This window comes from Neodiprion lecontei, chromosome 3 (genome assembly GCF_021901455.1).
Source record: "Neodiprion lecontei isolate iyNeoLeco1 chromosome 3, iyNeoLeco1.1, whole genome shotgun sequence".
Classification (NCBI taxonomy): domain Eukaryota; kingdom Metazoa; phylum Arthropoda; class Insecta; order Hymenoptera; family Diprionidae; genus Neodiprion; species Neodiprion lecontei.
In genome coordinates, this window is record NC_060262.1 from 25082562 (window position 1) to 25110543 (window position 27982).

The window sequence follows — 27982 nt, forward strand, 5'->3', positions numbered from 1 at the left end:
CTACTAACTTTTATTCTCCTCACATACCTACGTAGAATTAATTTTTCTTATCTCGACCAATTTTTTTATTTTTGCGGGATGGTCGTAAAGTTTTCGAACAACAAACATAACGCGCAAGAAGGGTACCCAAAAAGTGTGTAAAATTAGAAGGTGTCCCTAGTCATGTTTGGGACAAGGTTTATTATCAGGCACTACATACTTTCTCTCCTTTCGCGGGTTGAATGCATAAATTGATGTAGATAAAGCGTATCCGCCATGGGGTGAATTTTTTGTCGTCTTTGTACGGTTGAGGAAAAATTTCATATATATTTTACGTCCGATGGACAAGCCGTGTAGCCGAAGGGTTTTTTGTCCGTCTTCTTATTCTTTTTTTATTGTTTGTTGTTTTTTGATTGACAGAACGTTTTTTCTCGTTTTTCCCCAGACCGACATCCCTATGGTATAAAAATCTCTGGTAATTACTCAGTTGACTGCTCTTGCGTGAATGAAAATGTCTTGCCCTGCCCGGGGACGGCGAACAACCTTCGAAATAACCTTTTTCGAATGATGTCAGCAGTCAGGAACTTGAGAGCAAAACACGCGAACCAGTAACCATCAATCTTGAGGAGAATTTGGCGACTTATACAGGTGAGTGTGTACTTATTTTGTGTACAATCGTTTTCTCTCTCGCAAATTAGTGTCAACTTCGCGATCTCGTTGTCACAGTTTTAATTATTTACTTTGAATCGAACGATGGTTCCCTTCCCCATTCCGTTTATTGTGATTCGGACTGATTGTGTCAAGAATTTCCGCCATCAAAATTTCTTCCTGCTGACAATGAGCCTAATAACATCTCTCATAGCATATCTGGTTCTTAATCAGTCATTACAACATATATTCATTTAGGAAACTAATCGTAAGATTGCGCTATTGAATAATTTATATTCTTCAAATACTGATCTTTCGATAGTTTGACGATTCTTGAATCTGACATTTTATAATTATATAAATTGTATTTTACACATGATGAGTGGCGTTGACGCGATTTGATTTACTAATGCGGTAAAACTATACGATCACAAATATGGAAAGTACAACTGCTCGAGGAAAGCGATTTGATTCTTCAACCCTTGTACATGGTATTTCTAAATGTATGAGGGGTCAATGAGTACTATGCAACGCTGCAAATATTTTACGTACTTCGAGAAGACGAATGCTTTAAATCACTCTCTTATTTACAATAAAATATAAACGTCTTTGTCTGAATTCGGAACAATTGATTCATGATTAAGTCACAAGCATGAGTTTATTAGCCGTTAATTCCGCTGATGGAACTCAATTTATTAGTTTGTTGACAATCTGCTTTAAGACTCTGTTATTAATACAGCTTCCCTCCATGTCCCATCAGTTCCACCTTTTGAAGCCTATGAATTCGTAAATTCTCCGAAGTTTTTTAGGTCGTCAGTGACTGGTTGTTATGCTTGTCCCTCGGCCGTTCCCACTTATGAGACACATCAAACTGTAAAGTGTAAACTACGAAAAATAGTCTTAGGTTAATTGCAAGACCGCAAAGTTTATGAGCGAGTAAAATAAAAATGACAGCAAGTGTCAAGTTCCTTTTTCTCGGTTCTCTAATTTTCCTACCACTGAAATTTCGTCGATGCAAATTCGGCATGACAACCGCCACCGGAAATATAACCCATACGGTTTCCCCCGCGGTTAGCGTACAGCAAATAGCATTTATATTTACCATGTAATACACGTGACTGGGTCCTCCTGAGGAAAAATCAACTCCAAGGAGTCGTGTATTTGCTGAGATGGATTGCGGAACAGAATTTTTGTCGGTGACGAGGTCAACCGATAATTGCCTATATTGTGTAACACACGTGGGAATACCTTGCCCTTTGCACTGTGAATGCATGACGTTTACTTCCACCCTATACTTCATTACTGTTGCGAAATCCCTCAGGCTTGTCAGCGGTGACCGTGAACTTTGACGTACGTATTTTCAATACCCTGAAAACCCGGTCAAAGCCTATACACTGATAATTGAGTCCTGGCCGATTGTTTTAGATTGAACAGGTAATTCGTAAGATTCGATGTTCACTAGCAAATAAGTCGAAGTGCGGTAATAACACGAGGCGTAGTCGTTGTCGCGAGTGTTTACGTAATGCTCTGCTTTCGTTATTTTGCGTCTCTGGTTTCACCGAGATAAGTTGACCATGTACAGAGAAAAGCGAAGCTCTCTGTGCTATTGGAGAACCTTTGCCAACATCCAATCCGACCCAACGGGTGGAAATATCGGAGAAAAGGTATAGCGGAGAGGTAGATTCACAGAAATAAAGGTCAGAGCGAGATAGAGAAACAGGTCAAGTACGGAATAGATGGAAGTAACAGGAGACAGAATTGGAATTCGGCCGTGTCAAGATCCATCCGTAATTCTATACACCGCAAATAAATATATATATATGTATTATACTATATATACGTGGGCAACCCCTTTAATTCAACCAGACTGATTGTTTCCTCGATCGATCATCTCATTCCGATCAATATATTTTCCAAATGCGACACAAATTTCTTCAACAAGTGGCTTGAACGTGCCTCGAACAGTACAGTGTTCAAATTTGCAGAGCCTGCAAGTGGAGCGAATCATCGCCAACAATAGTAAACGATCATGAGAAGGCTCCGACAAAAAAAGAAAAAGATCGTGGAGGTGATGCTTACCGATCTATGGAAATGGCCATTAGCGTGAACACGCTGGCGCAAATGGTCAGGACAGCAATGAACTGGCTGATCTTGCAGTACAAGTTTCCGAAAGGCCAGTGACTGTTGAGCATGTAGGTGTAGTTGAATATCACGTTCAGGGTTGAGACCATGGCGTCCGCGATGCTCAGGTTGACCAGGAAGTAGTTGGTGACGGTGCGCATTCTTTTGTGGGCCAGAACGATCCATATGACGATTAGATTGCCACCGGTAGCGACGACTATCATGCCGGCGAAGAGAACGGTCCAGATCATTTGTCGCCACCAGGGCAGGATAAACTGATTACCACCGGAACTTGGATCGGTGACGTTGGTGTTGTTGTAGGTCAGGTTGTCGAACAGTGTGGAACTGTAATTCAACGGCCACGAAGTCGAGTACATCATTTCCTCGAGCGAAAGCATTTCGAACGATTTATTTTACAGGACGATTCGGAAGTTGTTTCAATTTTCACTCCGCAAATGGAGAATCGAGATAGAACCCCACGGGCAATTGTTTTATTCTAGGTATACTCCCACTCGCTGTTTGCCCGATATAGAGTTTTCATCCCGTACGCTTTCCACGTTCGATTCAATTCCCCCAGAACTTTGTTTACGCATGTTGTTCCTGATTTATTTACCTTTTCTTTAAACAATTCCTTTGTTTTATTTATCATGCGAAATTAGACATGCACGCAAATGTCAGTAAGGGTAATTTTTTTTCAAGAGTTAACCTGATCGAGTTATAATATGAATGCCCCAAATTTAGTTAGTAATCTCTCGAAATTCACTAGGATTAATTATTTACAACGACATCGATAAACTGTAAAAATATGATTAACGATATTTACATTCATCCGACTTGGCAGTTTATTCATGCAAGCTGTCACGAATAGCCGGAACAATTTTCTCAACCGTGGCTTTTTCGATTGGCAGCAAATATTTGAAGAGAAACAAATCTTCCAACAAATTGAAATAAAATAGAAGCTCTTACGTTTGGGGGAAATCCCCCCAAATACATTTTCTATTCACATATTAATGAAAGAATATTTTTGCACCCTTAATCGTTTCTTTGATTGATGTCGTCAAACTTATCACCGTCTCTCCCAATCACCATCATATTTATAATTCAAATATTTTATCTGTTTGTTTTCCTGTTTCATCATTTTTCTTTTCTATTTTCTATGTTCCCCAGAATGAATTGAATTTTCTATGTTAACGTCAACTGGTACTTTTTGTCACCAGCGTTGATTCTCGTCTTCTAAGAGGACAGTGACACGTCTGATCAATAAATCAATGTTACGGTATTGAATTTATTCAGCCCGGAACATGGGATTCGTCCAATCTTTCTGCACACCATTAATTTTTCTTCATCGCGAATTTAACTGTGACTTGTGCAGTGCCGATGTACTCAGGTATCACGATTTCACAAATTTGGCACGTTGGTTCAACTTAATTCACTGCTGGGGTCAATCCGAAATACAGAAACGGCCGCGCGGAGTGAACGTCACTTTAAACCCATCGGTGTTGAAGCTGCTTCCGTTTCACGGGTCGAGGATCTTGACTGGCCGAGGCTTTCTCCCTCTCGCTGACACTCTCGCACCGCTAACTATACACACGCTCGTTTCACTACCACCGTACGAAACCGCCGCTCCATATCACATTTATAGGTTATTCACCATAGAAATGGCCTGCAATATCGGATATTGGCGAGGTGTGATTTTTTTAAACCACAGCAAACCTCGCTTCAGTTTCGTTGAGTAGGTAAAATTTACGATTCAGTGTTAAATCGAAATTTGAATCTTCAAGCGACTTATGCTTTCCACTTTCTCCGCGGCCAATCCAGTCCATTGCAAGAAGAAAATTGGTTTTTCTTCTCAGCGATGAACTTCGGATCCGGGTACCGTGTGTATAACACAGACGTTAATCTTCTTTAACTTCGATAAGCAATGTGGTTTAGTGTTTGTTTTTTTTTCTACCTTTTTATTACTTTTTATATTTTCGTTAAGCACACGGGGAAGAGAAAAATTAATTTACGTACTGAAACGCGATGAACTGTTTAGTACACTCTTGCAATTAGAGTAAACGCGTTCCGAGCTTTTTTAAGTCTCACGTACGTTCCATTTGTATACCTTTCACCATTCCGGCAACTCGACTATTTTTAACTTTTAAATTATTAAAACACTTGCCCGCTCGCTCCACTATGTTTATCATATTTCTCGAATGTATTTCACTGGGATAAATTATCCTTCATATTTTGACGTCAGTCCGTTGCCCTCAACTGGTAGAAATTTTTCGTAGCCTCTTTCTTACGTTTTGATTAGTTGTTGAAATTAATTAGATCGTTACTATTTTTGCTGTTATAAATAGGGATATCAGATCTCGTAATCCTTACTTCTAAACTCGCATGAATCAGCTTACCAATGGTCCAAAAATAATTCGCAATTTAAAAAATTTCCCGATTAGAGATTGTTTGTTCTTTTTTTTTTTTATTGATTTTGGTTATTGATTGATCGGGCCATTATTCACGTATCACGTGTCTTCGAGATTATATGCTGCAGATTGTTCAGTGTCGATCCTTGAGTACCTGAAACATGAAATAACAACCAAGTGTTAATAGTTAATACGAACTACGCCAACAGGGCTTACAACCGCGTGATTTTTATAGATCAGTCGTATCAAGCCATGCATTCGCATTACGATCTGGTTCAACGAAAAAACTGTATCGCGATGCTTTGCTGTTAGCCAATAAATAGTGTAACGTATATAATCCTGTTTCTCCGAAGGTTATTTTTATCACAAGTAAACTTATGGACTTTATACTCGCGGGAGTCGAATACGGAGTTTTGACTCAAAACTTCCGGTTCTAAAGTGGGATGTGAAGTCGGAACTTCAGTTACTACTACACTCTGCTTTGTCCGACTACATTACGAGTTACTCCACTGAGGCTGTTGGCTCAACCCATGGGTATCCTTAATACTTTTCAACAAGGTGCATTAAACATCGCCTCGGTTGTTTAAACAGTAAATGCAGTATACGGGATCCTGCGAACCCGTAGCTGCTCCCCACTTTCCAACTCTGACAGTTTCAGAAAAAACTCAAAGGGGTTCTTTAGGATAAAAAATCTTTGCTTCGTAAAATTTATGATATAACGACGATTATCGATGGCGTGTATATAGTCTATGTTTTCGGAATATACCTATATCGCTGTGTGATAAATTTACGGTTCGTCGAGCTTGACCAGCGATAACGGATAAAAAAAATTAAACCATTAATCGAACCCCATACCAGTCTATAACATCGCGTGGTAACTGAAATTGGTGCATTATAAATTTTTCACAAAAAATAGAGTCGAGTTTTCCTATAAATAACGGTGTAGATTACGAAACATCTGTCAGGAACTACCGCAAAATTTGGTACTCGTAAGAAACTTTTGCGGGTCTCCGCAACGGCGAAATTTATTTCGTATAGCTCCGATTAAAATTCGTCGTTGTGTCACATTAAGCTAAACGGCATAATTTAAAAGCACTTCTACCGTGGCTGAAACCCTCGTGCAACGAGCTGCCCATTGCAAAGTCAAATTCATGGGTGATTCAGAACGAGTGCAGGGAAGAGGATGAGAGAATTATACATATCATTCCGACAATTGCAGTGGAAGAATTTACAATTCAGATTTAAAAATTATACCGAGGGCTATAAGCGCGTCTGGGGACACCTGCTTGACGTTATTTTTTGTTCCTTGCATAGATTTCCATAAATAGTTTCCACCCATGAGAAAGAGTAAAATGTATAACAATTATCACGCAGCAGGCGCGAATGTATGCTAAGAGTTCGTGGTCTGGTTGATTTTCAGATAAGCTTTATGCGTTCTGGTATGTAAATCACTTTTCTTCATCTTGCTTCTGGAGATTTTGATCCCTTCCATACATTATCTCGTGTCCAACTGTTCACCATTTCGCACCCTACAATGCGGCTGATACAGAAACACATAAGAAGTTTACGTGACGTGGTACGAAACGCGTTGTCCAGGCTTTTCATCCAGAGAACAAAATAACCATGAGCGGGAAAGTACTAAAGTTTCCAGTGTACTTTTCCACTTCCTGCCACTTAACCTTAACACAGCCGTCACGTTTTAGATACTTTTATTTCTATTCAAACACGACTTGGAGTTTTTTCTTCTTTCTTTCTTATTCTCGTTTTCTTGGGCACTGCAGCGTTTGTTGCAAACTTGGAACGAGATTAGTCGGGGAAACTCGATGGTGAATACTTTTTTTCTTCTAATATCTCCGACGCAGGCCTAGAGATGGCATTTACGATACTCGAAAATTTTTTCATCCTCCAGTTGCGTAGAAAATACCGACAAAATTCTACAGCAATAATATGGTAATTAATTTTCGATTTTTCAACTCCGGACTCACACTTCACATAATTACCGATGGGGAATTCAATTCTTAGCGTATTTTTCCGATCAACATTTGAAACGAAATATCCAAATTATGTTTTGATCAAATCTTTCGCAATGTTTAAAAGTAGAAAAAAATAAGGTGTCGAAGGCCAAAGTTAACTATAATCCTGCTAGCCCAGGACTCCCTTGCAATTTTACGTCGCCGCGGAGGTTCCCCAAGTCGAAACTGATCCCACAATTCATTCTAGTCTAAGGGAACACGGTAATTTCTCACTCGGTTCTCGAGCATCGATCTTACGTCCGCGCTTCTATTCATCTTAAATTTCGCATGGCTCATCAAACTTGACAAAGGATCGGACCGCATACCGGCAAAGCCGTTTACGTACAACAGAATCGGTTAAGCTCACCGTTAGTACCGACGTGACTTACGCGTGCACGGTTCCGTGACGAACCCGAACGAATTGCGTGTCGAAGTGAACCGGTCATCATAATTAGGCTGCATCGATAAATCTGACTCACTTATCCCGCATGCGTGAAATTGATACTTGCGCTCCAAATGTATCGCACAGACATAATGCGCGCCCTCGAATGTTTCGAAACGCTAACGATGTTGTTTCGCAATTAAAACAAACGATTTTGAACCGGGTAATGGCATCACTATTATACGAACAGGCGCCTCGCCTGGAACGACGCTGTCACGGTATTGACTAGCTCGTAATATTTGCCTGGAGAAGCACTCAGTGTGTCTGGTTGAAATACTGTATGCATCAAGCCTGCCGGCTTGCATCGACCCGAGCACTTACCTTCTCGTCGAACGTCTCGGCGTCTCCGTAATACGATAGCTGCTCCGCGAACCTGGGCTATACTTCCACTACGGGGGTGGCTGCGAGGTCTGATAGAAAGTGACTGGTACTACTCGACGAGTCTTGGCTCGTCTGGAAAATTTTTGCCGTTATGCAGATTTTCGAAAGTCTACGGATTTCCGTTGGAGATATAAATTTGAAAAACTGGTGATTTCGAAAAATTAACGACAACAGAGTCAGGGCGGCTAGGTGGTCTGGTGGAGTAAGGCTCCGGTCAAGCATCTCTAGATAACAGGTTCGATTCCTGGCTCCGTCGTTAATTTTTCGAAATCACCAGTTATTCAAATTTATATCTCCAACAATGAATTTTCTCGTAACTAACGATACTGCACATCCGCATATCATTTATTAGACGGCTTTGATCGTCTTGCGTGCTTCCCATCAGAAGCGTAAGATTCCAACATGTAAACATTCATCTACATACATTCTTACATCAGGTGCTCCAGAGACGAAAACTTTCTACTCTAAGGATTTCCGTCGGAAACTCGCGTTGAACCTGAAATTAGGTAGCCACGTTCGTGCTCGCGTAATTTCGAGACAAACAGATCTAATTGGTCGTTCGTTTAATTGCATTTTGCCGGTGGAAACGCAAAGTGGTTGCGGGGTAAACGAATCTGTGCTCGGCGAATTACTTCAGCGGCTGGTCGCGTTTTTCTCTAAATTGGTATTCACCTATCTTTTAGCGACACGTCGTCGCGAGGCGAAGGGTGAATCGATCTACCGGCACTTTATACGCGGAAATTTCACTCGACTCTCTACGTATCGTTGCGAGACCCTGTTTAGCCGTTGGGGCATTCCCTTCTGCTCTTTTTTCTTCCTAAATACATATATGCAACTCCTCCGGGGGATATTTTTCAAGCTTAGTTCAGGCTCGCTACAACGACGATGGTGTCGCACCATCACCATTCTTTAAGCTTATAGGATAAAACTTGGGATGACATGCGCGGTCCACGTCGCGAGCTTTCGGTTGCGCCCTCGGACCCGGCGAGTGTTTCGCTGTATCGATATCTATTATTCATCGCATTCAAGCCACTTTACGATGTGGGCGATAGGCACGTGTTAACCACCGCTAAGAAGTGAAGAAGGCCGGTTAAAATCGAGCTGACGTAAGATCGAAAATAATACACGTAGCGGTAGAAAGAATCATGCATATATGTACATGGATATCGTTCGTTAAACTATAACGAAATCTCGTGGATTTTGATGCTGACATTTGTGCCTATACCTCCTTCTATATCGATCAAATAAATGAGCTGGCCTGAGGTAAATCTATCGGCTGATGATGCGTGATTGATCTTACTCCATTCGTTTTATCTCGCAATATTCATACAAATTGTCGTGTACGATAGTCTGTAGATCAATCGTGAGGAAAATGTAAATATTAGGCTGTATTGGGGTGCACGCGTAAGCTATCAGCTCGTTTATCGTACTTAAGGGAACTTCAAGTTTGGTTTACACGTAAGCTTCCCGATGTGTAAAGTAAAAAAATTCTTGAAACAGAGTAAATTGTACCACATGTTTATCAACAAAATAAAAACTTGCATATTGTTGTATCCCGCATCGTTTGTTTACAGAGAAAATCATGAGCTTGGTTTGGTACTAAACAAAGCAATTTTTTCTTGCATTCCTCATTTCAGGATGAAAATATGTAAACTAAGTTCCGCCTCTGAGGTGCAGATCGGTATAACACGTCTCCTCAGTATGCATATTGCACGTTTCCCTTCCATACGTGTATTGCCTTTGTTATTAGTGGACCCAATTTTCTTGCCCCAGATCGCGTGTATTATTTGCCATTTTAGCATATAAATTGGCCGGTTCAAACTCGACAATAGAGATATGTTCGTCAGAGCCGGTTCGAGAATTGATTGATCGGTAATTACTGCGCATGCCGCGATCGAGTTGTATTTTCTCAGCTCACTATTCTCGAGATTATTATGTTATATATAACTGCGGAATCGTAGCCCTCCGTGTCGTGTATAGGCTCTCTGACGTCAGCCGTCTTGTCAATTCATGCAACTGGACCGTCGCGTCGTCAGGCTTGTGGCGGGAGAAAAATTTCCAACAAAGACGAACCGTTAATTAATGTTACTCGGAGAGAAGGAAAAGAGCAGATTTTACTCAAAACTGCAGCAAAAGAGGGACACATCAATCTTTGGTAAAAAAATAAAAAAATAAAAATATCCAGGTCTACTATACTCTTTACTATAAATGTAGCAGATTTTAGTCTGCACACAGTGGTTTTCACATTTTCATCGTTATTCAGTGGCGAGCAGGAGTCAGCAAAATTCGTTTCTTCGTGTATATGAAACGACGGCTGCAGTTGGTGGGACAAATCTGGAATATTTGTAGGTTAAGCCCTTGTTGCACGCGGGCGGAATAGTGACGAGTAATTAATAACGGCGGAGTGTAACGAAAACATGGCCTGTGACACGGGGCACTAGAAACCTTTGCTGGGGAAATTCGCGACAAAGGTTTCGCTTGTGCAAACAACCTGTAGTATAATTTACGTCCCCTTCGTTCCTTCGTTCTTTGGACTTCGCCACTTCGCTCCTCCTCCCGAAACGAAAGCTTCATTTGTCTATTTCCTTGACTGTCTAGTAGAGTATGCACAACGCCGGATTGAACAGCGCGAGGCGGCAATCAAGAAGCGCTGAAAACGGCAGGATTATACGTAACGAGGGACGTCTGCCGACAATTACTTCGTTTTTCACGTTTCAATGGCCCGTATAACTCAAGTGACGAGTTTTCAAGTAATTTTAGGAGAATCTCCCTCAGGGACTCCGTTGAAAATCTAAAATCGATGAGTGTAGTAGGAGTAGACACTCGGCGAAGAGCTATTCAAACGAAGGAAACAATTGATGAATTTCAATTTAATGGACCCAATAGCAGTTCCAAATATTTTGTCGAAATACCAAATTCTAGTCGAGTCAAATTCTATCGCGGAGAGGTTTACGCGCCAAGTAAAAGCCGGAAATGGCTTCTTGCAAAGCCACATGCGACGCGCAAGCTTTGCGAGCTTGCGGAAGATGCGGAAAGATCAGGTGTATTCAATTCTTGTGAATCCAGATCCGCAAAAGCCATTGTGATGTTCAGCTGCGGGCGGTTTGGCTCTAGTTAAACTCGTCCGATCCGCTGAAAATAAAACCCCGCTAGCAACAAAGGTTTCAATTGTTCCAACCCAAAAAAGAGTTACTCCGCGAATGCACCCGAGACGATCCTGCAACTGAGTCCGACCGCGAGTTAAAGGGATGTATTTATCAAAGTCTTCACCTTGCCGGGGATTCGAGTGGATCCTCATTCCGATTTATCGTCAGACACCGATGACGTAGCCCAAGTCATTTCAAAGATTGTTATTTGAAAGAATATGTGGAAATCTGTCGTTCGTAATTTCCCGACTTTTTTTTTTTCACCCCAATTCCATTTAATCCGCTGACGGAGCAAAACTCGCAACTTTAATTTATTCATAACCTGCAGTTTTTTTCGCTTTCAGTACGGCTGTTTGATACTACGTGTTACTAAAAATAAACCAATTAACTCTCGGATCTGTCCCACCCAGCTGAAAACGTACGACGATCGATCAGCACGTCATGCGAGAAGCTCCGGTGACGTCAGCCGTAGGTTAAATCGAGCCCACGGTAAAGCCGCAAGCTACATCGCGAACTTTTACCTCGGTTTTTTTAAATTCAGTTTTGGATTACAAAAGCGGAAGCCGATTGACGGTTCACCGAACTGTGAAATAATGTTTCACAATCCTTCGCCTCATTTCCATGAACTGTTCGGAAACACCCGGATTTCCGGGCTGAGAAATTATGCCATCTTCGGTCTTGCGTAATGTCAGTTACTTGCAACGTTTATTCCACAAAGCTACGTGGATATTTTTTAAAGAAAAAAACGAGAGTTCGAATTACCTTGTTACGGAGGATATGAGTTATTTCACAATTAGGTGCTAGTGATAATCCCTAATGGATGTGTGTAAAAAATGAAGCGCGTTATTTTTTCCACGAGTTCGGAGGTACGTGTCAAAAGTACATAAAAGTACAGGTCAAAATAAAGACGTGTCCCGGAAATAAAGTGTTTTGCTCACGTTTGACTGTATTTTTTCACAAGGGTTGGGAAATGAAATAAAGAAGAGAGGGTTCAACTAAATATTTGAAGAAAGGGTAAACTGCACGGTTCGCCTGTCAGACCTTCTTACCAATCACCGAGAACCGTCAGAATACTCGTGTGAAGGAGCTGAACAACTCAATCTAGACTCGTCATAAAAATATCGGTTCTACTTCTTTTGTGAAAATAGTTATTTGTCCCTTTTTTCGTTTAAGGATGTACAGGCGCGTTGATCGAAATTATGCCAGGTTAATGAAAATTATACAAGTTGTTCTCATTTTTATTTCAAAAACCTGGCACGATTTCGACCTATACACCTGTACATTCTTGATGCGCTGTAGCCTTTTTTTCACGCATTTCAACAACGTACACGCGATGAAGCTTAAGCAAGCGTGAGAGTAAAGAGCTAATCGAACGGTGATCCGAAATGGAAAGCAGCCTGCGACAAGATCTTTTCATGCCGATGGAATCGTGGGCATATGACATCCGGAGATATTGCCCCATATATTCGAAAGACTAATCGTTTACGGCAGGGACCGGGAACCGATGTAAGCCATTGACGGGTATAACGGGGATGGCCAATAAATATAAGGTGCGCGCCCACAAAGCGATTTGTGACATCATTAATCACTTGCAACCCAGGTCAGGGTCATTTGCCGGTTGGCCTCGACTCACCAATCGTAAAAGCCATTGCAGATACGTCTAAATCAGACCAACGCTAGTGCCTCCAGACTGACACGCACATGTGGAACGAGCTTGGCGCATACATGCGCGTAACAATACCACGCATACGCACCAATACTCGAAATGTCAGGGAAATTGCGGCCGCGGGAAGGGCGATGCGATCTCGGAGGGTTTGGGAAATTGGGGGCGAGGTGACAGTCGAGACATCCGTCGAAGCCATTTGCGACAAATGTCCGTGATGTCGAAATTGATTGTACAGATAATCTCCAAAACGTCTACTTTCGGATGGTCAAATGTGAGAGTCCATTTCGCAAAACGGTATGTCATATCCATTCACCTGTTGTATTATCTGCGATTGTTTCTCCAAAGAAGTACGTATTGCGATTTTGAGGATAGGATCCGGTACCGTATATGTTGAGCGAAATTTTCCATTATCCGAAGGAAACAAGACGCCGAATGTTACGGACTGTTGAATCAGTCCGTGGTACGTGCATGCGGCTCAACCCACAAGTGGATTTGCCGAAGGTTTGCAGCGCTGTTAAAAGCCCAGCTGCAAACTAGCGACCGTACTCTCTTTCGCAAGGTCTGGAGCCCGCAGGATCGTAAATGCACATGAGGCACGTACGCACATATACGCGTACATATTACCGGTACCCGTGGAAACGAGGAAGATCAGCTTTCCACTTACTTCCCACGTTTCGTCGCATCGAAACCTTGGATCTGGCCATTCTCAAAGTGGCTCTTATCCTCTGATCGTCGGAGTATCCCACTGTGGAGTTCAGCATTCTCAGAGAGATATAATTCCACGAGTAAGCTCTTGAGAATGATATAAACGGGTATTTTCACATCCTCGACTTTAGCCCACGCAGCCCCTTTCCTGTTATTCCGTCAAACAATTGAATTCGTTGCTTACGAGGATTATTCTAACGCCATTTTCTTTCCGGTATCCGAAGATGATCAGTTCGCTTGGCTGGGCAGAGACTAAACTGACGTTGCACGTTTCCTCTCGCCTTAACAAGGCTCTTATCACTGGTTCTAGATCGTTACATTTTTCGGATAAATTTATTCCCGACGATTTTGAGGAAAGAGTGGTGAAATTGACCGAGAAAGGGATGCGGTCACGGGTGACGGGAGTCGGGCTACAATTTCCTGCCAAAAGAGGGGAACAGGTCTTCCGACAAGCGGGATAATGCGCTTCTTATACAGTCCCGGTGGCGTTCCACTCTTCCCTGGCTTTATACCCCCCTTCTTTGTATCTGACGAGGGTTTTGACGACTGACTATCTCGTCAGGCGGACAATCACCATTTCACTTTTTCACCTCGATATACCTTCGAACTAGGCGGATCTTTTTTACGTACAAAAATACGGTGAGAAAGTAGAATATCGGGCATCGAATTCATCCGATTCGCTTTCTCACAGCCCGAAGTGAGTAAGTTTTCATAAACACTAACAAAATGCGTCAACTCACATAGTGCCATTATTACTGTATTTTCGATTCAAGTGCGCTATAACAAATAATAAGGTTTCTCCGCATAGTCGATATCACTTTCCCTCGCGGGTAGAAATTGAGTTCAAATTTCTATCTGGGAAGAATCGTGCATTCGTGGCAGCACTAAACTGTAATCCGAACCAGCCTTGAGTAACGAATTTTATCTCGTGTTGATAAATCACACTATCAACACCACCCAGGCTTTTGAGTATAAATTTGCACAAATTTTTCATAAAGTAAATAACAGCCGAGGCGCCAGAAAGGTAATTTTGATTTATTATATTGATATTTCAACGAGTTTCTAGGCTGTCGTTGAACAAAAGTCAACACCATTATTTACTTGCGTGGAAGACATTGTCAAGTTAGAATTATTGCTTTTGAAGGCCTCGCGACAATTAATTGAAAAGACGACGTGTTTAATCATGGAAGGACATTTTCTCACCAAAACATCCGTAAAGAACACCTCTATAGTGCTGTAACCAATTATCGTTAAAAAAATTTTCAAATCCTTTCTGATCAAGTGGCCAGCTCATAAATAATATATCTCGTAAAATCTCAGAGTTAAATTATCGGGTGAAATATTTATAGAAACTCGCGTGCAGCGCACATAATACATGCATAATAATATCGAGCAATGCATAGCCTTTGAATATTTACATTTGTACACAAGACGATCATCCCCTGAAACCATAAATGGTATCTCTTTTCACCATGACATAACTTAATTTGCCCCGAACCAGTGAGTACGCGACCAAACGGTAAAGCACGTTCGGATTTGGCCCAACGAAGATAAATGAGCTCTGAACTTTCGGCAAGTGAAAAGTTACAACAAAGGAAAGTAATAATCAAACAATTTCAACATTTCCAAACTCGATATTCATCACTATTCCTAATGTATATAATTTGGCTCCAATTTTTCGACGTCGGCACTTTATTTCGGAACGAGAAAGTTAATTTAGACGTAAAATGTGGTTTTGGTGGTTTCACTTCAAGTTGTTACATTCCCGATTCTTCATCGTCCCACTTGGATCTGTTTTTATCCTGAACCGAAATCGCGGATACTTTTTTCGTCGATTGATGTTATTCGCTTCATTATTGACGATTGTCGATGATCGAATATATTTCTCGCGTGTGCACGTGTTCTCCGTTTTCCGGTTTGACCGCCTCTTTCTAAATTGCCTGCCAACATCGGCAACAAAGTAGTAACTTGTCTCTCCTCTATTGAGTCATACCGGATATATCCGTGGTGTTAAAACTGTAGGCATTTTTTTGTTTGCCACCAATAAGTTCAAGACTACGTTCTTCCTGCGGTCGTAAAAGTATAAGCGAAAAACTGAAATACAAGACTGCATTGGCTCGGAGGTCATACGGACGGAGCAGTGGCAGAGCTATAAACCCACGTTTTACGAGCATGGTTTGCAGTCTTCTGGATACTTGAGCCACTGTGCTGTCGGAGTTCGGAGCCACCTCGAAATTCGACGTTTCGACTTGAGCTACTGTGACTTAAATTCACTCACCAAGCGATTAAGCTCATTGTCAATCAATCCGACAGCAGCGCATACCTGCAGTAAAGTTCATTCGACAATCTCGAGTGGAAGTTTCTCACGCACAATTGTTATCAAATGTTTGGGCATTGTTTCCCGTAACTTCGGGGTCTGGAGAAGAGACGATGGCGCTTCGTTCGCCAATTTATTACTCCGTCGAACAATGGGGTATTATTATTGGATGAGAAGCCCCGCGATAGCTTGAAATCCCGGAAGAGTGAAGTTGCGAGGTAATCGAACGACTTTGAAATAATTTCTTCAGTATGTGTATATACCATATGTAGATGTATAGTTTGCCAAAGTTCAAAATTCAAGATAAGTGCTGAAAATATTTGCTACTCTCTTACCGGTCGGGAAATGAAGACGATGAATAACGGACGAAAGTTTTCGGAGTAATTAAAGCCTGCGGGGCCGAAGGGAGACCAGAGTTATTTCACAGGAAGGGCCGAGTTTTCGCGCGAGTTATCTTCCCTCACGTTTTGGAAACTGAACGTTCGGCTACAACCGCGACACACTTTGCCAGGCTCGCGAATAGGTCGCGGGTGAAAAATTTCAACAGAATGATGGTGTTTCGCACTTTTTGAGTGAATTTCTCTTCTTTGGAAAATTGTTCAATTTAAATCATCCCCCGACGACATTGCTCTGGGGATGTACCTCGTGAATACGACATGCCTCTGTCGCTTCAAATTGTTTTCAAGTTTTCCGGTTGCGGAAATATTGAAATTAGCATATGATGGAAGCTGCCGCGCTCAAAATATCCGAAATATCATACTGCAGAGCGAATCGTTCCAGTGGCAGTTTCTTTTACTCAAAGGTATCTGGTATTCGCTGGTTGTGGGTAAGGAACCGTTGAACCGTCTGTGTCCGGCTGTAAAAAGGTCGAAAACAACACCACAGGATATCGTTGGCGAACAATTCCAGCGATCTCTCTTCGAGCTTGAACCTTATACTACTATTCGGTCAAGATTGAACTCGACGTGTAAGTAAGGGATCGCCTTCGGCATCTACCGGAAATTGCCTGTCCGAGCGGAGATGGCGCAATTTTTAGCGTGCCTTCGATGGCTCACGGAAGAAATTCATCCAGGCACCGCCAAATCTCCACCTCTTGAATAAACTCCACGGTGTTTAATTAACGCGCATAATCGATTTTGGCAAAAGCTTCATCCTTTCTTTGACTCAAGAACGTCTGTCCGGGACGGAGTTGGAATTAATAAAACCCCACGAATCTCGTGTCTGGTTTTTCACCCTTCCAACTTGTCATTTTAAGTCGAAATTTCTGTTCACCACGCGTGTCCTGCAGGGAATCCGGAAGTGAGACGAAAATGGCGGTTGATTAATGCCGAATCCCGCATGCGGTCTGCTCGTGATAAACAACGCACTGTCATTGTTTTTCATATTCTCGGAAATTAAGATTGATGGGCGGCGAACTCGCGTTAGGCTTATAAAATTTCACCCTGGCATGTTCGAGGCTTACAATTCGAGTTACGATCACGAATGAATTCGCGTGCCTGCGCATGGCTCGCCGGGCTTCTCGATGAAAAGCACCGACCCTGGATCGCGATTCTTACCGAATCAATTCGCGGCTGACTCCAAGTTTCCACGGATCACAGCATCGAGAACGAGCCGGCTTATCCTGCCACTTGGATTCGAATGAGATCGTTCCTGCGGCAAAGGAACGTTTCATTCTCCGTCTCTATCCGTGAAAAGCTCTGGAATCGGTGCACGTGCCTTGTTCTCAGCTTCGCCTCTTTATCAGCGTCCCGTGCCTATAAGTATGATACACAGGGTTTTACCGATTTCTATCATCGGCCGGTTTTTGCACCCCCGACGTAACATTTTGACGTATCTTCATCTGCGGCCGAGAAACTTCTACTTTAAGTCATTTTACGGGAGCGAATATCGCCGCGTCAAGTTTTCGCGCTCGGCTCAGGTAATTTCAATATGGTGATAAAATTCACAACAACAATATTGGGGGAAACATCTGCACGAAAGGTATTGAACGATTTACGCACGGCTCAAATCCCCTTCGAGGTGATTGTGCCTGCCCGAATAAACGTGCAGGATATATATTATATACCTTATACCTATTTCCACCACTTCCCAAAGGGGGAAAAGTTTGATCTCATTCACCCCTTCGGAACTCTCCAAGGCACAGCCGGCTCGACGCATGTAACGGGATTCAATTTCAAATTTTCTCAAAATATTTTCACGCAATTTCTTGCGTTCAATTTACAATTTATTTGAAAAATTTTTACTCTCGTGTATAAATATACGTATAAAATATGCAAATTGTACTATTCGCACAGCACGATACGAGCGAAGAAGGCTCGATCATTTCATATCTAATCGTGACTTTCATCGAGCCAACTTTTTTCATGTCTAATCATAAATATTTACCGTTTACACTAGCGTGTTTCATACAATAAAAATATAATCGGATTATAACGAATTACTTTACTAAAAGCGATTTTAAATGAAAAATTTCGAACGAATCAGGACGCGGATTAGAATTATTGTTCACTCCGGCGGTGATTACAATAATATTATTGACGTAATATATTCTTTCGATGGAAGGGAGATACAAGATACGTGCGTGAATTTTTAATCCTGTATGATATGAGCCTTCGTACGGACAAAGATCATCGTCGACACGGGACCAATTTACCCTTTGTATCGCCAATTTACCTTCTACCACTGATAATGAACGATACGCGGCTCTCCCTTCACGCTTTGGATTTTATTTTACAATTGATTCGAATTCTTTCAAGCAATTTTATGACAACGAGTAGATTTTAATTCATGGTTGGAGATTTATTAACTGGCTAAACTGATATTTTGAAACTCAATTATATTATGATTGTGCGTTACGGTACAGAATTTTACCGACAATATTTCACCAACTTTTATGACATGTGGATCATTAGCTACATTATATTTAAAATCGGATTACTCGGAGTATAATTAATTACTGCTTGAACATATTTAACAATTTGTTGGTATTATAAATCTGTACCACTTTGAGCGGTGTGAGAAATTTGAATCGACGTTGAACGATGTTGATTCGTATGCCCGTTCATTAATTCATTGACGTTGATGACATCACTCCCGTCGACGAATTAAAATCATATTGAACGATTAATTTTTGGTGCTGCCGCGAGAATCGATAGACAATATTCCATTCGGAATTTCAGTTAATCCAATTTACTATTGAAGTGTAAAATACCGAATGCTGCGCGAAAAAGGTAGAAAAAAACTGGATCACATCCACACCGTCTATCTAGAAAATGAGCAAGTTTCATAGCACCGGCGTTTGAATATTTACAGATTCATTCAAAGCCCCGTATCAAGTACTGAAGAATCAAAACTTGTCACTTTAATCCGGACAATATATAATATATATACATGTATGAATATATTGCTGTACGGCCATTGCTTGAAATTCTTTTGTCCCTCTGCGCTTTGATGAATCTCAATTCGTGTCTGCAAATGTCGCGATGAGAGGTAGACGTTTGTCGCTTAAGTAAAACGGATAGCTGTTAAATGTTTGAATTCGAAAGTAATCCCACATACCGAGTACGCAATCTATAATGTAACATCATCGATTCAGGTGATTTGATTTGCGTTATCTGCGTGATTCAATTCCGAAAATTTTTAATCCGATCAAGCCCAACGCAGGCAATTTATTTCTTTATTCCTTTGAAGAAAAAGAAGGGAAAGCAAATACCATTGTACAAAACCAAAACGACTTTAAAATTCACAAATAACGAAATTATCATGATATCAATCCAGGAATTACAGCGATCTGTAGTTGAAATTTTCCAAAACTTGATCTGACCTGTAATATTAGTTTATAATAGAAAACGATCCATTCCCATAGGTTCCGTAATTCGTAGATTGTGTATAATAAATTGCATTATCAATTATTGACACAGCTCTTTCCTATCTATCGTGTGATTTGATTGAATATCACGTACGGTCACGCGCGTTTAATTATCTCAAGCAAACACGACAGATTGAAAGCGATAGAGAGAAAGAGATGATTTTCACCTCAATTTTACCATCGATTTTCATGGTTTCGATTGATTCTGGAATTACCTGGTGATTGGGATCGTTGATTAAAAGTGTCATACTTCGAAAATGAAGCTACACATAAAAGAATCCAATATAACGATCCCGATATGAGTCCGACTGATTGCTTCGATACCGCAAAACCACGTACAACAGCCGCCGTATATCCAGTAGCTCAGATTCGGTGGGAATTGAAATTTAACAGACGGACGCCGGTCTGATTTTTTTTAATCCCCAACGGCTCCCCTCGGGACTTTTTTAGCCGCCTGAGATATAAGACGAAAATGACGGATGGACGGTCACGTCCAGAGGCGTGTCGGCGATCAAAAGAAAAATTATCAGGAAGCCATTTCTTCTTATTTCTTTTTCCATCTTCCTCTCTTTTTAGCTTCCCAACCAGCTTTGTACTTTTTTCTTCGGCTGGTCCTTTCCTTTAATCAATAATTGCCGATCCATTAATTACCCAAATTATTCACCACCGGACTGAAATACCAATTTATTTATTCTCCTCAAGGGTGACGACTTTGTCTTGGTCCTCGAAATTCCACTGATATCGACGAGACAGAATTCACGATGTCTAACAGTGCGTCTGATATGTGAAAATCTGTCCTGATACGCGTTGACGGGACTGTAGAAAGTATCCTTGAAGGCGAACATTGAAGGGGTACGTGCCGTGGAAATTGGGCCAACGGGTCAAACTAATCTTCGCAGCGTCTCCGACTCGAGAGACTCCGAATGTTTGCAAATAATGTTGAATTCTCCGGGGAAAGCTTTTTGGAAGGCTTTTTCTGTTATAGTCTTTTATTTATTTATTCTTCGTTGCCTGAAAGGAAACCTCCATCGAAGAGCAAACACTCGTTTGACAACGTACGTTCATCACGACTCGACGTAATGTCGTTCCATATAGGCATATAGTAAATGAAGAACGGTCGTTTGGTAAGATTTGAGTGTCGATAAAAATTCCAAAGTTGTAAAGGTGGTAAAAGAAGCGTAGTTGACTATATTGAAGTGGTGCTAAAACTTGAGGTATGTTTCTGAGAGAGGCGGTATTCCAGACAGAATATACTTCTCGATATTCATTCGACCGGTGACACCGGCTGGTCGAGCCTTCATTGAGATAAAGAACACCTTCCGTTGGTTTACCCAAGTTTAATCCATTATACAAGGATAACTCGATACCTATGTTGTTGTCGGTACCCGTTTCACTCAATTAATCGAGAAGAAATGTCAGGGACGTGTTGATTTCCGACTTATCTAAGAACTAGCGTCTCTTTTGTTGCGTAGAAGGTAGGTACGAAGAGTAACGAGGACGTCTTGCCTAGTACCTGGTATTTACTATGCAGCTCTGTGGCCAGTCTTTCCATTGTTGCATTCATGGCTGATTGCCCGCCAGAAGATAAAGTCACTTTGTTTCTTCGTTGAAGAATACGTAACGTCTCTGCGGTGTACTATAATTCAGGAGATCACGTAGCTCCGGGAATACGAATGGACGACGTTGAATTCTGCAGATACACTACGACACCGCGTCTCAGGTTGCATGCGCTGTGATGCTTTACCTGTTTGCGAAATTTAACGGGTGATAATTTTCGGCCAACGTTTAAACGTTTGGAGGATATTGATGAAGAGTTCTTCGGCAGCCTGAGATAGTGGACGTAATTGAATTTGATCTATAAACTCATCGACGAAGCGACCGCACGAGGATCAAGTCTTTCATCCGAGGTTATCTCTGGTGTCAAGATCGACCCAAGCTTTCAGGAATTACGGATGTAATATTATCAATGTTATTGTCACGTAGATGGACAAGCCTGGCCAAGATCGAAGGTCTCCTTGAAAATTGGTTTAAAATATATAGGTTCACCTAAAGTGCAGAGGTGATACGTTCGTCGTCACAGTGTCGATATTAAAACTGAGTAGAAAGAACGATGTCTATACTTTGAGAGTTCCGTTGTGGAAACACCGGGGAAGTCTCTTGCCGGTCGTTCGAGTGGTCGAGGATCGTCAAACTGCAGTAAAATGGCATGACTCCGGTGCCAGAAAACGAAGCGAAGCCCCGTACCAACCCTTGAAAATTCAATGAAACGACCGCGTAGTGTCGCGAGACTATCTTTGCACCAGTATTTCTTGCTTTCGCAGCAACAAGTAAGTAGACTAAACATGCCCGAGGATAAACGGGCATTGAATCTCTGTGTATAATGCTTGCTCGGGTATAAGGGTAAATACGGGGAAAACACTGGATGCAATTAAGCACGTCAGAGCGAGTAGGCGTGTCGTATTTCTATAAATTGAAGGGTGGAATGCAGGCTGACAGATCTTTCTCGGAACGACACGCGATACTGTTTAAACGCAACGAGTAGGTAGAGCATGACTAATGCCACGGTACGCGTTCATTTATTTATGGAGGAATGAAAACTGCACGGTAAAATGATTCGATAATATTATACTCGGATATAATGTTGACCGCGAAGAAATTTTTTGTTATTACAAAACTACGGGCGAGACTTTCTCAATGCTTTGATCAAATTTATGGATCGGTGATCAGTTCGCAGGGTAAAGTATATTACAGTATAGAGCATAGCCCGATATTTGCACAGAAATCATTTTTTCTTTTCAATTATTTCGAAGAGTAACGACTACGCGAAAGGGTATACGGTGAACGTAATGATAAGCGAAATAAAAATTGAGAAATATAGGTGAATTATAATGTCTTTGTCGACAATATTTGCGGTAAAATGTCGTCGACCATAAATACACGATTACGGCGCTGCCAGGTTAGGATTTTTAGCATTTCTACTTTCGTGTAGTTTCAGAGTATCTTTTGTAACTTAGAATTTATACAACACTTCTTTTCACAATCTCGCGAAGATTGTTAAAATGATTTATCCCACCCACCCAGGTTGTTCGTTTTGGCGGACCTCCGTTCTTTCGCACACTTTTTTCCGCGATCTCCGCAGGGGTCGTAGCTTCGGATTGTGTGCAGCCTGCAAGACCGGGAATTCAGGCAGCACGCTGCGTGTACGAGAGTATTTTTTATCAATTAAAGATCGCGTGAGATATCTCGCAGGATATATGATTCGTTTCTAATTTGGTTGTACGTATATAATATATGAGATTACTTTTATTGCGTGTCGTAGTCTCGACTAAAATAAAATATTTAAACAAACTAAAAATATTGCGTGCAGATTGCGTAGTATTGACTTATTCGAAACTAGGAATATAAACTTTTGAAATCAGTAATTTTTTGACGTTTGAATTAAAGTGGCACCACTGTCTTCGTCCCAAACAAATATCTGTACAAGTCCACTGCGCAGATAAATTATCACGTCGATCCGAACCGGCGTCTCCATTTATCACAACTAAATTTTCTCCTTGAGTTTAGACACGCTTGGGGCTGACCTCCAGGCGTTTCTTTCTGTATTAAGTAAATTGGCTTGAGGGTCGAGCGGTAGTGAATACGGATAGAAACCAGAAGTAGGTAACGGATCAAAGAGTAAAAACGGAAAGCGTATTTTAGTCAAAGCGTCCGGTTCGCGGTAGGGATACACTTCGAGTAATCTATTTATCTTGACAACCTGCCGTGACCCTAACTCTGGAAAGTAGTCTTGCACGGTTTGACGATAAGTTTGAGACCACGGAGCGAGCAGATAGTGCAGCGCAATCAAAAGATTAAAGGCGAGGTATTCGGTCGAGGGTCTCCACGCCTTGAAAGCTGGGCGATTCGTTGAAATCGCTCTTTCGCATCGACGGTGCATTCAATTGGCTGAAAAATTCAACGGCAAAGAACGCTCCGTTTTATGCTCTCGTCTCTACCAGGAGCAGCGGCGTTTTTCACCTTGGAAATCAGAAGTATATAAAAAAAAATTCCCGTTTTTTTGCAAGTTAGTTCAGAAATTATGATTCTTCTAAAATCTTTATTTTCGGAAGTTAGTTATTTACCTCACATAAAATCTGTCGATTAGTGGATGATCATTCAAAAAATGAATAATGCATGACAATTTTCCATAACCAACGACAATCGGCCAAAATTGGGTTTGAGAGATTATCGTTATTGCTATTTATAACCATACCGTGATAAAATTTTCCGAAATCATCACGAAAGATCCTGCGTAAACAAAAAGGATCCTAAAACCTTAAGAAAGTTGGTCTGAGATCGAGTCTTAGAGTTGAAATCATTTCAGACTCACAAAAGAACTGAAAAATTTTCGTCTTCTCCATTATAATTACAACTTTTTGGATTTGCTGTAGTTTGCGTCGAAATCAATCTCCGCACTTTGAACCTACACGGACGCTGCGGATAAAAAAGATTCGCAATCGAAGCCAACTCGACCGAACCTAGGTCTTGAGGATTTTGGAATTCCTCGATCTATACCCAGCATAGCGAGGGCAAACTAACAGACATACATTTCCGTGTCTCGTATCGTTAAATCCTGATAGCGTTAGGCTCGGAGAGTGTTTTCAGTGCGATCGAGAAACGCGAAGGCAGAAATCGTCTTAACGTATCGTTTCGGGATGCGAATCTTATTGATAGGCAATTCACTCGTGTACTAAATCACTGTCTCCTGTTTGAACCCCGTCCAAATTGCTCAGCTGTTTTCCAACCCGCGCTTTATCTCTTTCGCGGTCCGATTCATGTTCGACGAAACTCTTCCGAATCCAAACTTGGATATGTGTTTACTCGCAGCGGGTATTTACCCTCGGTGAATTCGCCACTTTTACATGAAATATGACCAGGCTTTGAATTCCGAATGGCTCGAAATTTTCGGAAGTCTCTTTCGCTCCATGAATATGTAAAAATTTTCAGTTTTAAAACAACGCGCCGTGAATGATGAAGTGAGAACAGACCCACCAGATTTCAGTTATCGTCCATCTCCGATGTACGTTATACGTCGATATTCGCAATTCTAACAGCCAGCAATTGGCGAAGTATTAAAAAATTTGCAGTAATGAGTGAAACGGTAAATCGAAGAGAAACAATCATTGTGGAAGGATAAATGTTCCGCTATCTCCTACAATTTCTCGATAACGCTGCTTTCGGTAAATAACGCGACGCTCATTTCAGTTTTTTACTTATTTCTTTTCACAACAGACCTGAAAGGAAGAATAATGTCCAACACTGAATTTTCCGATATCATCAGAGAGAGATGGTTTTGCCGCGCTTACCCGACTTTGATACCCTTGCTGAGAAGCATCGATCCGAGATTGCGTTCAATAAAGCAGTTCCGCCGACTCTTGGTTCTTTTTTTTTTTATCCTTGTAACTGAAAGTGAAAAGGGGCGAAAAATAGACTCGAATGCCCTTCTTCACGCGATTAGAGTATACCTGATCGTAACTTTCTAAATTCCGTGGTTGCAGTTCTCATAAAATATCTCTGAACGCGATGCTTGTCTCGCAAGTTTATCACTCAGTTTTCTCGATTTAGCTGGTAATTTGTCTTCTCTTGGAACAAGGGACGCCTACGCTAACGTCTCGTACATTCATTTTTATTGACGGCGCTTCGCATGCAAAAGAACTCCCGTTTCTACTTTTATATTTAATTCTTCGGAACAGAAATAGAACGCAGGTTAACGGTATCAGAGACCATTCCGTTTCTAAATCAACGAAGGCATCGGTGCGTGCATGATGAATGTCGTATACAAACTCAACAAGGATAAAGTACAACGCGGGGATTTAGATTCTCTCTTCCTTCGCGACCCCCAAAAGTAATTTTTCTCCTCGTTTGGAGAGTCTGACGTAGCATCGCGCCCTTTACTTCCTTTCACGGGAAGATGATCGTAAATTTTGCACTTTTTTGCAAATTTTGTACCGAGATATATTGGGCGCACGTAAACTTCTGCATACCTCTCGACGATATTCGCTGATTGAGGAAAAATACCAAGCCGCCGGAAAGGTAGACTCTTTTCCTTGTTTCGCGTCCTTGTGTGTAATTGTTGAATTATTAAAACCCACTCTTCGTAAAATATTTTTTCAGTAAACTCCTTATTCTCTGACCCCCGTTTAAACATTGTTGTGCATTTTTCAGGATTCACCCAGTTCTACCGAAGCGATGTGTAAATACTCCAAGATAAAGTTAGTCCCAGGTACTTAAAAGGATCGTCTTTACCCTTCGGTTGAGGTAATTAGTGAAATTAATTCTACTGAAGTTGACGAGAATCGATTTTTAACTACTTCTTCAAGATAACGAACTCTGCTCACCGAGGGACATTCCTATAGTATCGATGGTGTCAAATCCGAACCCTCCTCCTCCGGGCTTGGACGACCAGAGAACCTTCTTCAGAAAAAAAAAAACAGACAAAGCCATCGCAACAGGGACGGACGGGAGGCAGTATCATCTTCATCGTTTCGGGCTCGACGCGACAAGGACTGAGGTAACTAGTTGGGAACAATAAAGGCCCGAGCATACTTGACGTCGACCCTGACGGTCGTTGGGAAAATACCGGACAAAGGGATTTTCCCATGGAACCTATTTCGGCTTACCCGATTACTGCGATATGTGTTTCCTCTTGGAAATCATGTCTAATTGAAAAAGTTCCACGATTTCCGCTTCCAATTAACGATCCATCCGAGAATTGTGTCCCACCTTCCAAACTCGTTTCCCGCTTCGTTAAAACTTGCAGACTGTCAAAAGGTGAGATCTGAAAATTCAACTGAGCGAAGTGACCAAGAAACATTGCGGAACTTGCGTCGGGGGGTGAAAGCGAATCCTAGTAAACTTTTCTTCTCATTTAAGAGGCTTAATTCAAAGAAATATAATACCCTCCCTCAAAAGGAGAGATTTACTCCTGTGTAGATATAACTTACCAGTTATAACTTTGTCCAGTTGAATTATACGTAAGAACTACGTAACATAGTCGTAAAACTTTTACCGTGCTTCAGATTCGGGAAAAGTTTTACTCCGCGTTCGGTTATATTTTGAGGAAAGCTACAACCAAACTTCGCGTTTTTCGGAGCGTAACCTTTTTTGCTGATCCGGTTACGTCTTGAGCTGAAAAATTCAGCGATTTAAATTGACTCCGGATTTGATAATTGGCAGTTTTTTTATTATGATGAAAAGTTTTCAGCAACGTCGAGTATTTCACCGTACAACGTTGAATATTTTCGCAGGAATAATACGTCGCTATCCGCATTGAAATTCGGTCGGATTCTAATTCATCCCGTACTTTTACTCCGTCGATTTCACAGAGGCGAGAGTAAAATTCCCGTGAAATACTGACGCTATATTTTCGTACAAGAATTTTTAGATCACTAGTAAATTCTGGGCCTCAATATCACCGTGATGCCGGGAAATATTCGAGTGTGCAACCGGATTCCGGGTCAAATGTTTTTTCCCCGTAAACCATCCTTGGAATTCTAATTCTCCTTTATCTGGAAATATTTACGTTTTTCCAGTGCAATTTCACGAAATATATGTGTAGAATCTGCTCCCTGTGCTTACGCATGTACCGAAGTGACGTAACGCTACTGCCAACTTCCTTCACCATGTTCTAAAAATATTCACCCGATTCACAGCGTGGAATATACTTCATTGATCAGAAAAATTCTTACGTCGAGTGAATTTAAAAAATTTTTAAAAGTATCGAAAGCCTTGCGAAGAGTAATGCTGAAATGGTATTCGTAATAACGAAGAGCCCGCACTGTAATAATTGTTCAACGGGTCGTTCAACTGTGCGGGGAAAATGCGAGATACAGAAGTTCTGAAAACAAGCTGGGTATAATCCTTGCGTATCGCTGTTGTGTAAAATGATTATATTACTCCTCTGCGTAAGTCTCTCGATTGATGTACCGATACTGTATAATATTACCGAAAGAGCGACGAGACGTTTCGGTGGAAAATTTTAAAAGGGAAGATTGAAAGCCTTCGATCTTACGATAAGAGGTGGAAGGAATTGAACGTGTTGATTTATACTCTTTAGAAAAATGATCGAAATTTATTGTGACACTATTTTTCCGCTGACGACAAATCTGGCTTCGCGGTGACACGTATTTGTCATTCATCCGTGGGCTGTGACTTCACACGGAAAACACTCTGAAACAAGGGTATAGCTGGTAGGTGAGAGAATCTCAAAATCCTGATATAGCGTCTCCCACTTTCACGCGGCTCACCGTATTG

The 27982-nt window shown here is 41.4% G+C and overlaps 1 protein-coding gene and 1 long non-coding RNA gene across 4 annotated transcripts in view; one reads left to right on the forward strand and one right to left on the reverse strand.

Moving 5' to 3' along the window:
- The window catches only part of LOC107226816 (tachykinin-like peptides receptor 99D), a 129138-nt gene that overhangs the window by 60251 nt on the left and 40905 nt on the right, over positions 1-27982 (reverse strand). For all 3 annotated transcript variants that reach the window (XR_006903618.1, XR_006903619.1, XM_046735940.1), the window contains one exon: positions 2707-5307. Coding sequence is in view for 1 of the 3 variants with exons in the window: in XM_046735940.1 (XP_046591896.1) it covers positions 2707-3146 (440 nt within the window). In the remaining 2 variants the exon portion in view is untranslated. The remainder of the gene's footprint in view (positions 1-2706; positions 5308-27982) is intronic.
- Positions 431-27982, forward strand: part of LOC124293742 — a 96927-nt gene continuing 69375 nt past the window's right edge. The window contains exons 1-3 of the long non-coding RNA XR_006903622.1: positions 431-627; positions 25895-25987; positions 26050-26240. This is a non-coding gene — a long non-coding RNA (uncharacterized LOC124293742). The remainder of the gene's footprint in view (positions 628-25894; positions 25988-26049; positions 26241-27982) is intronic.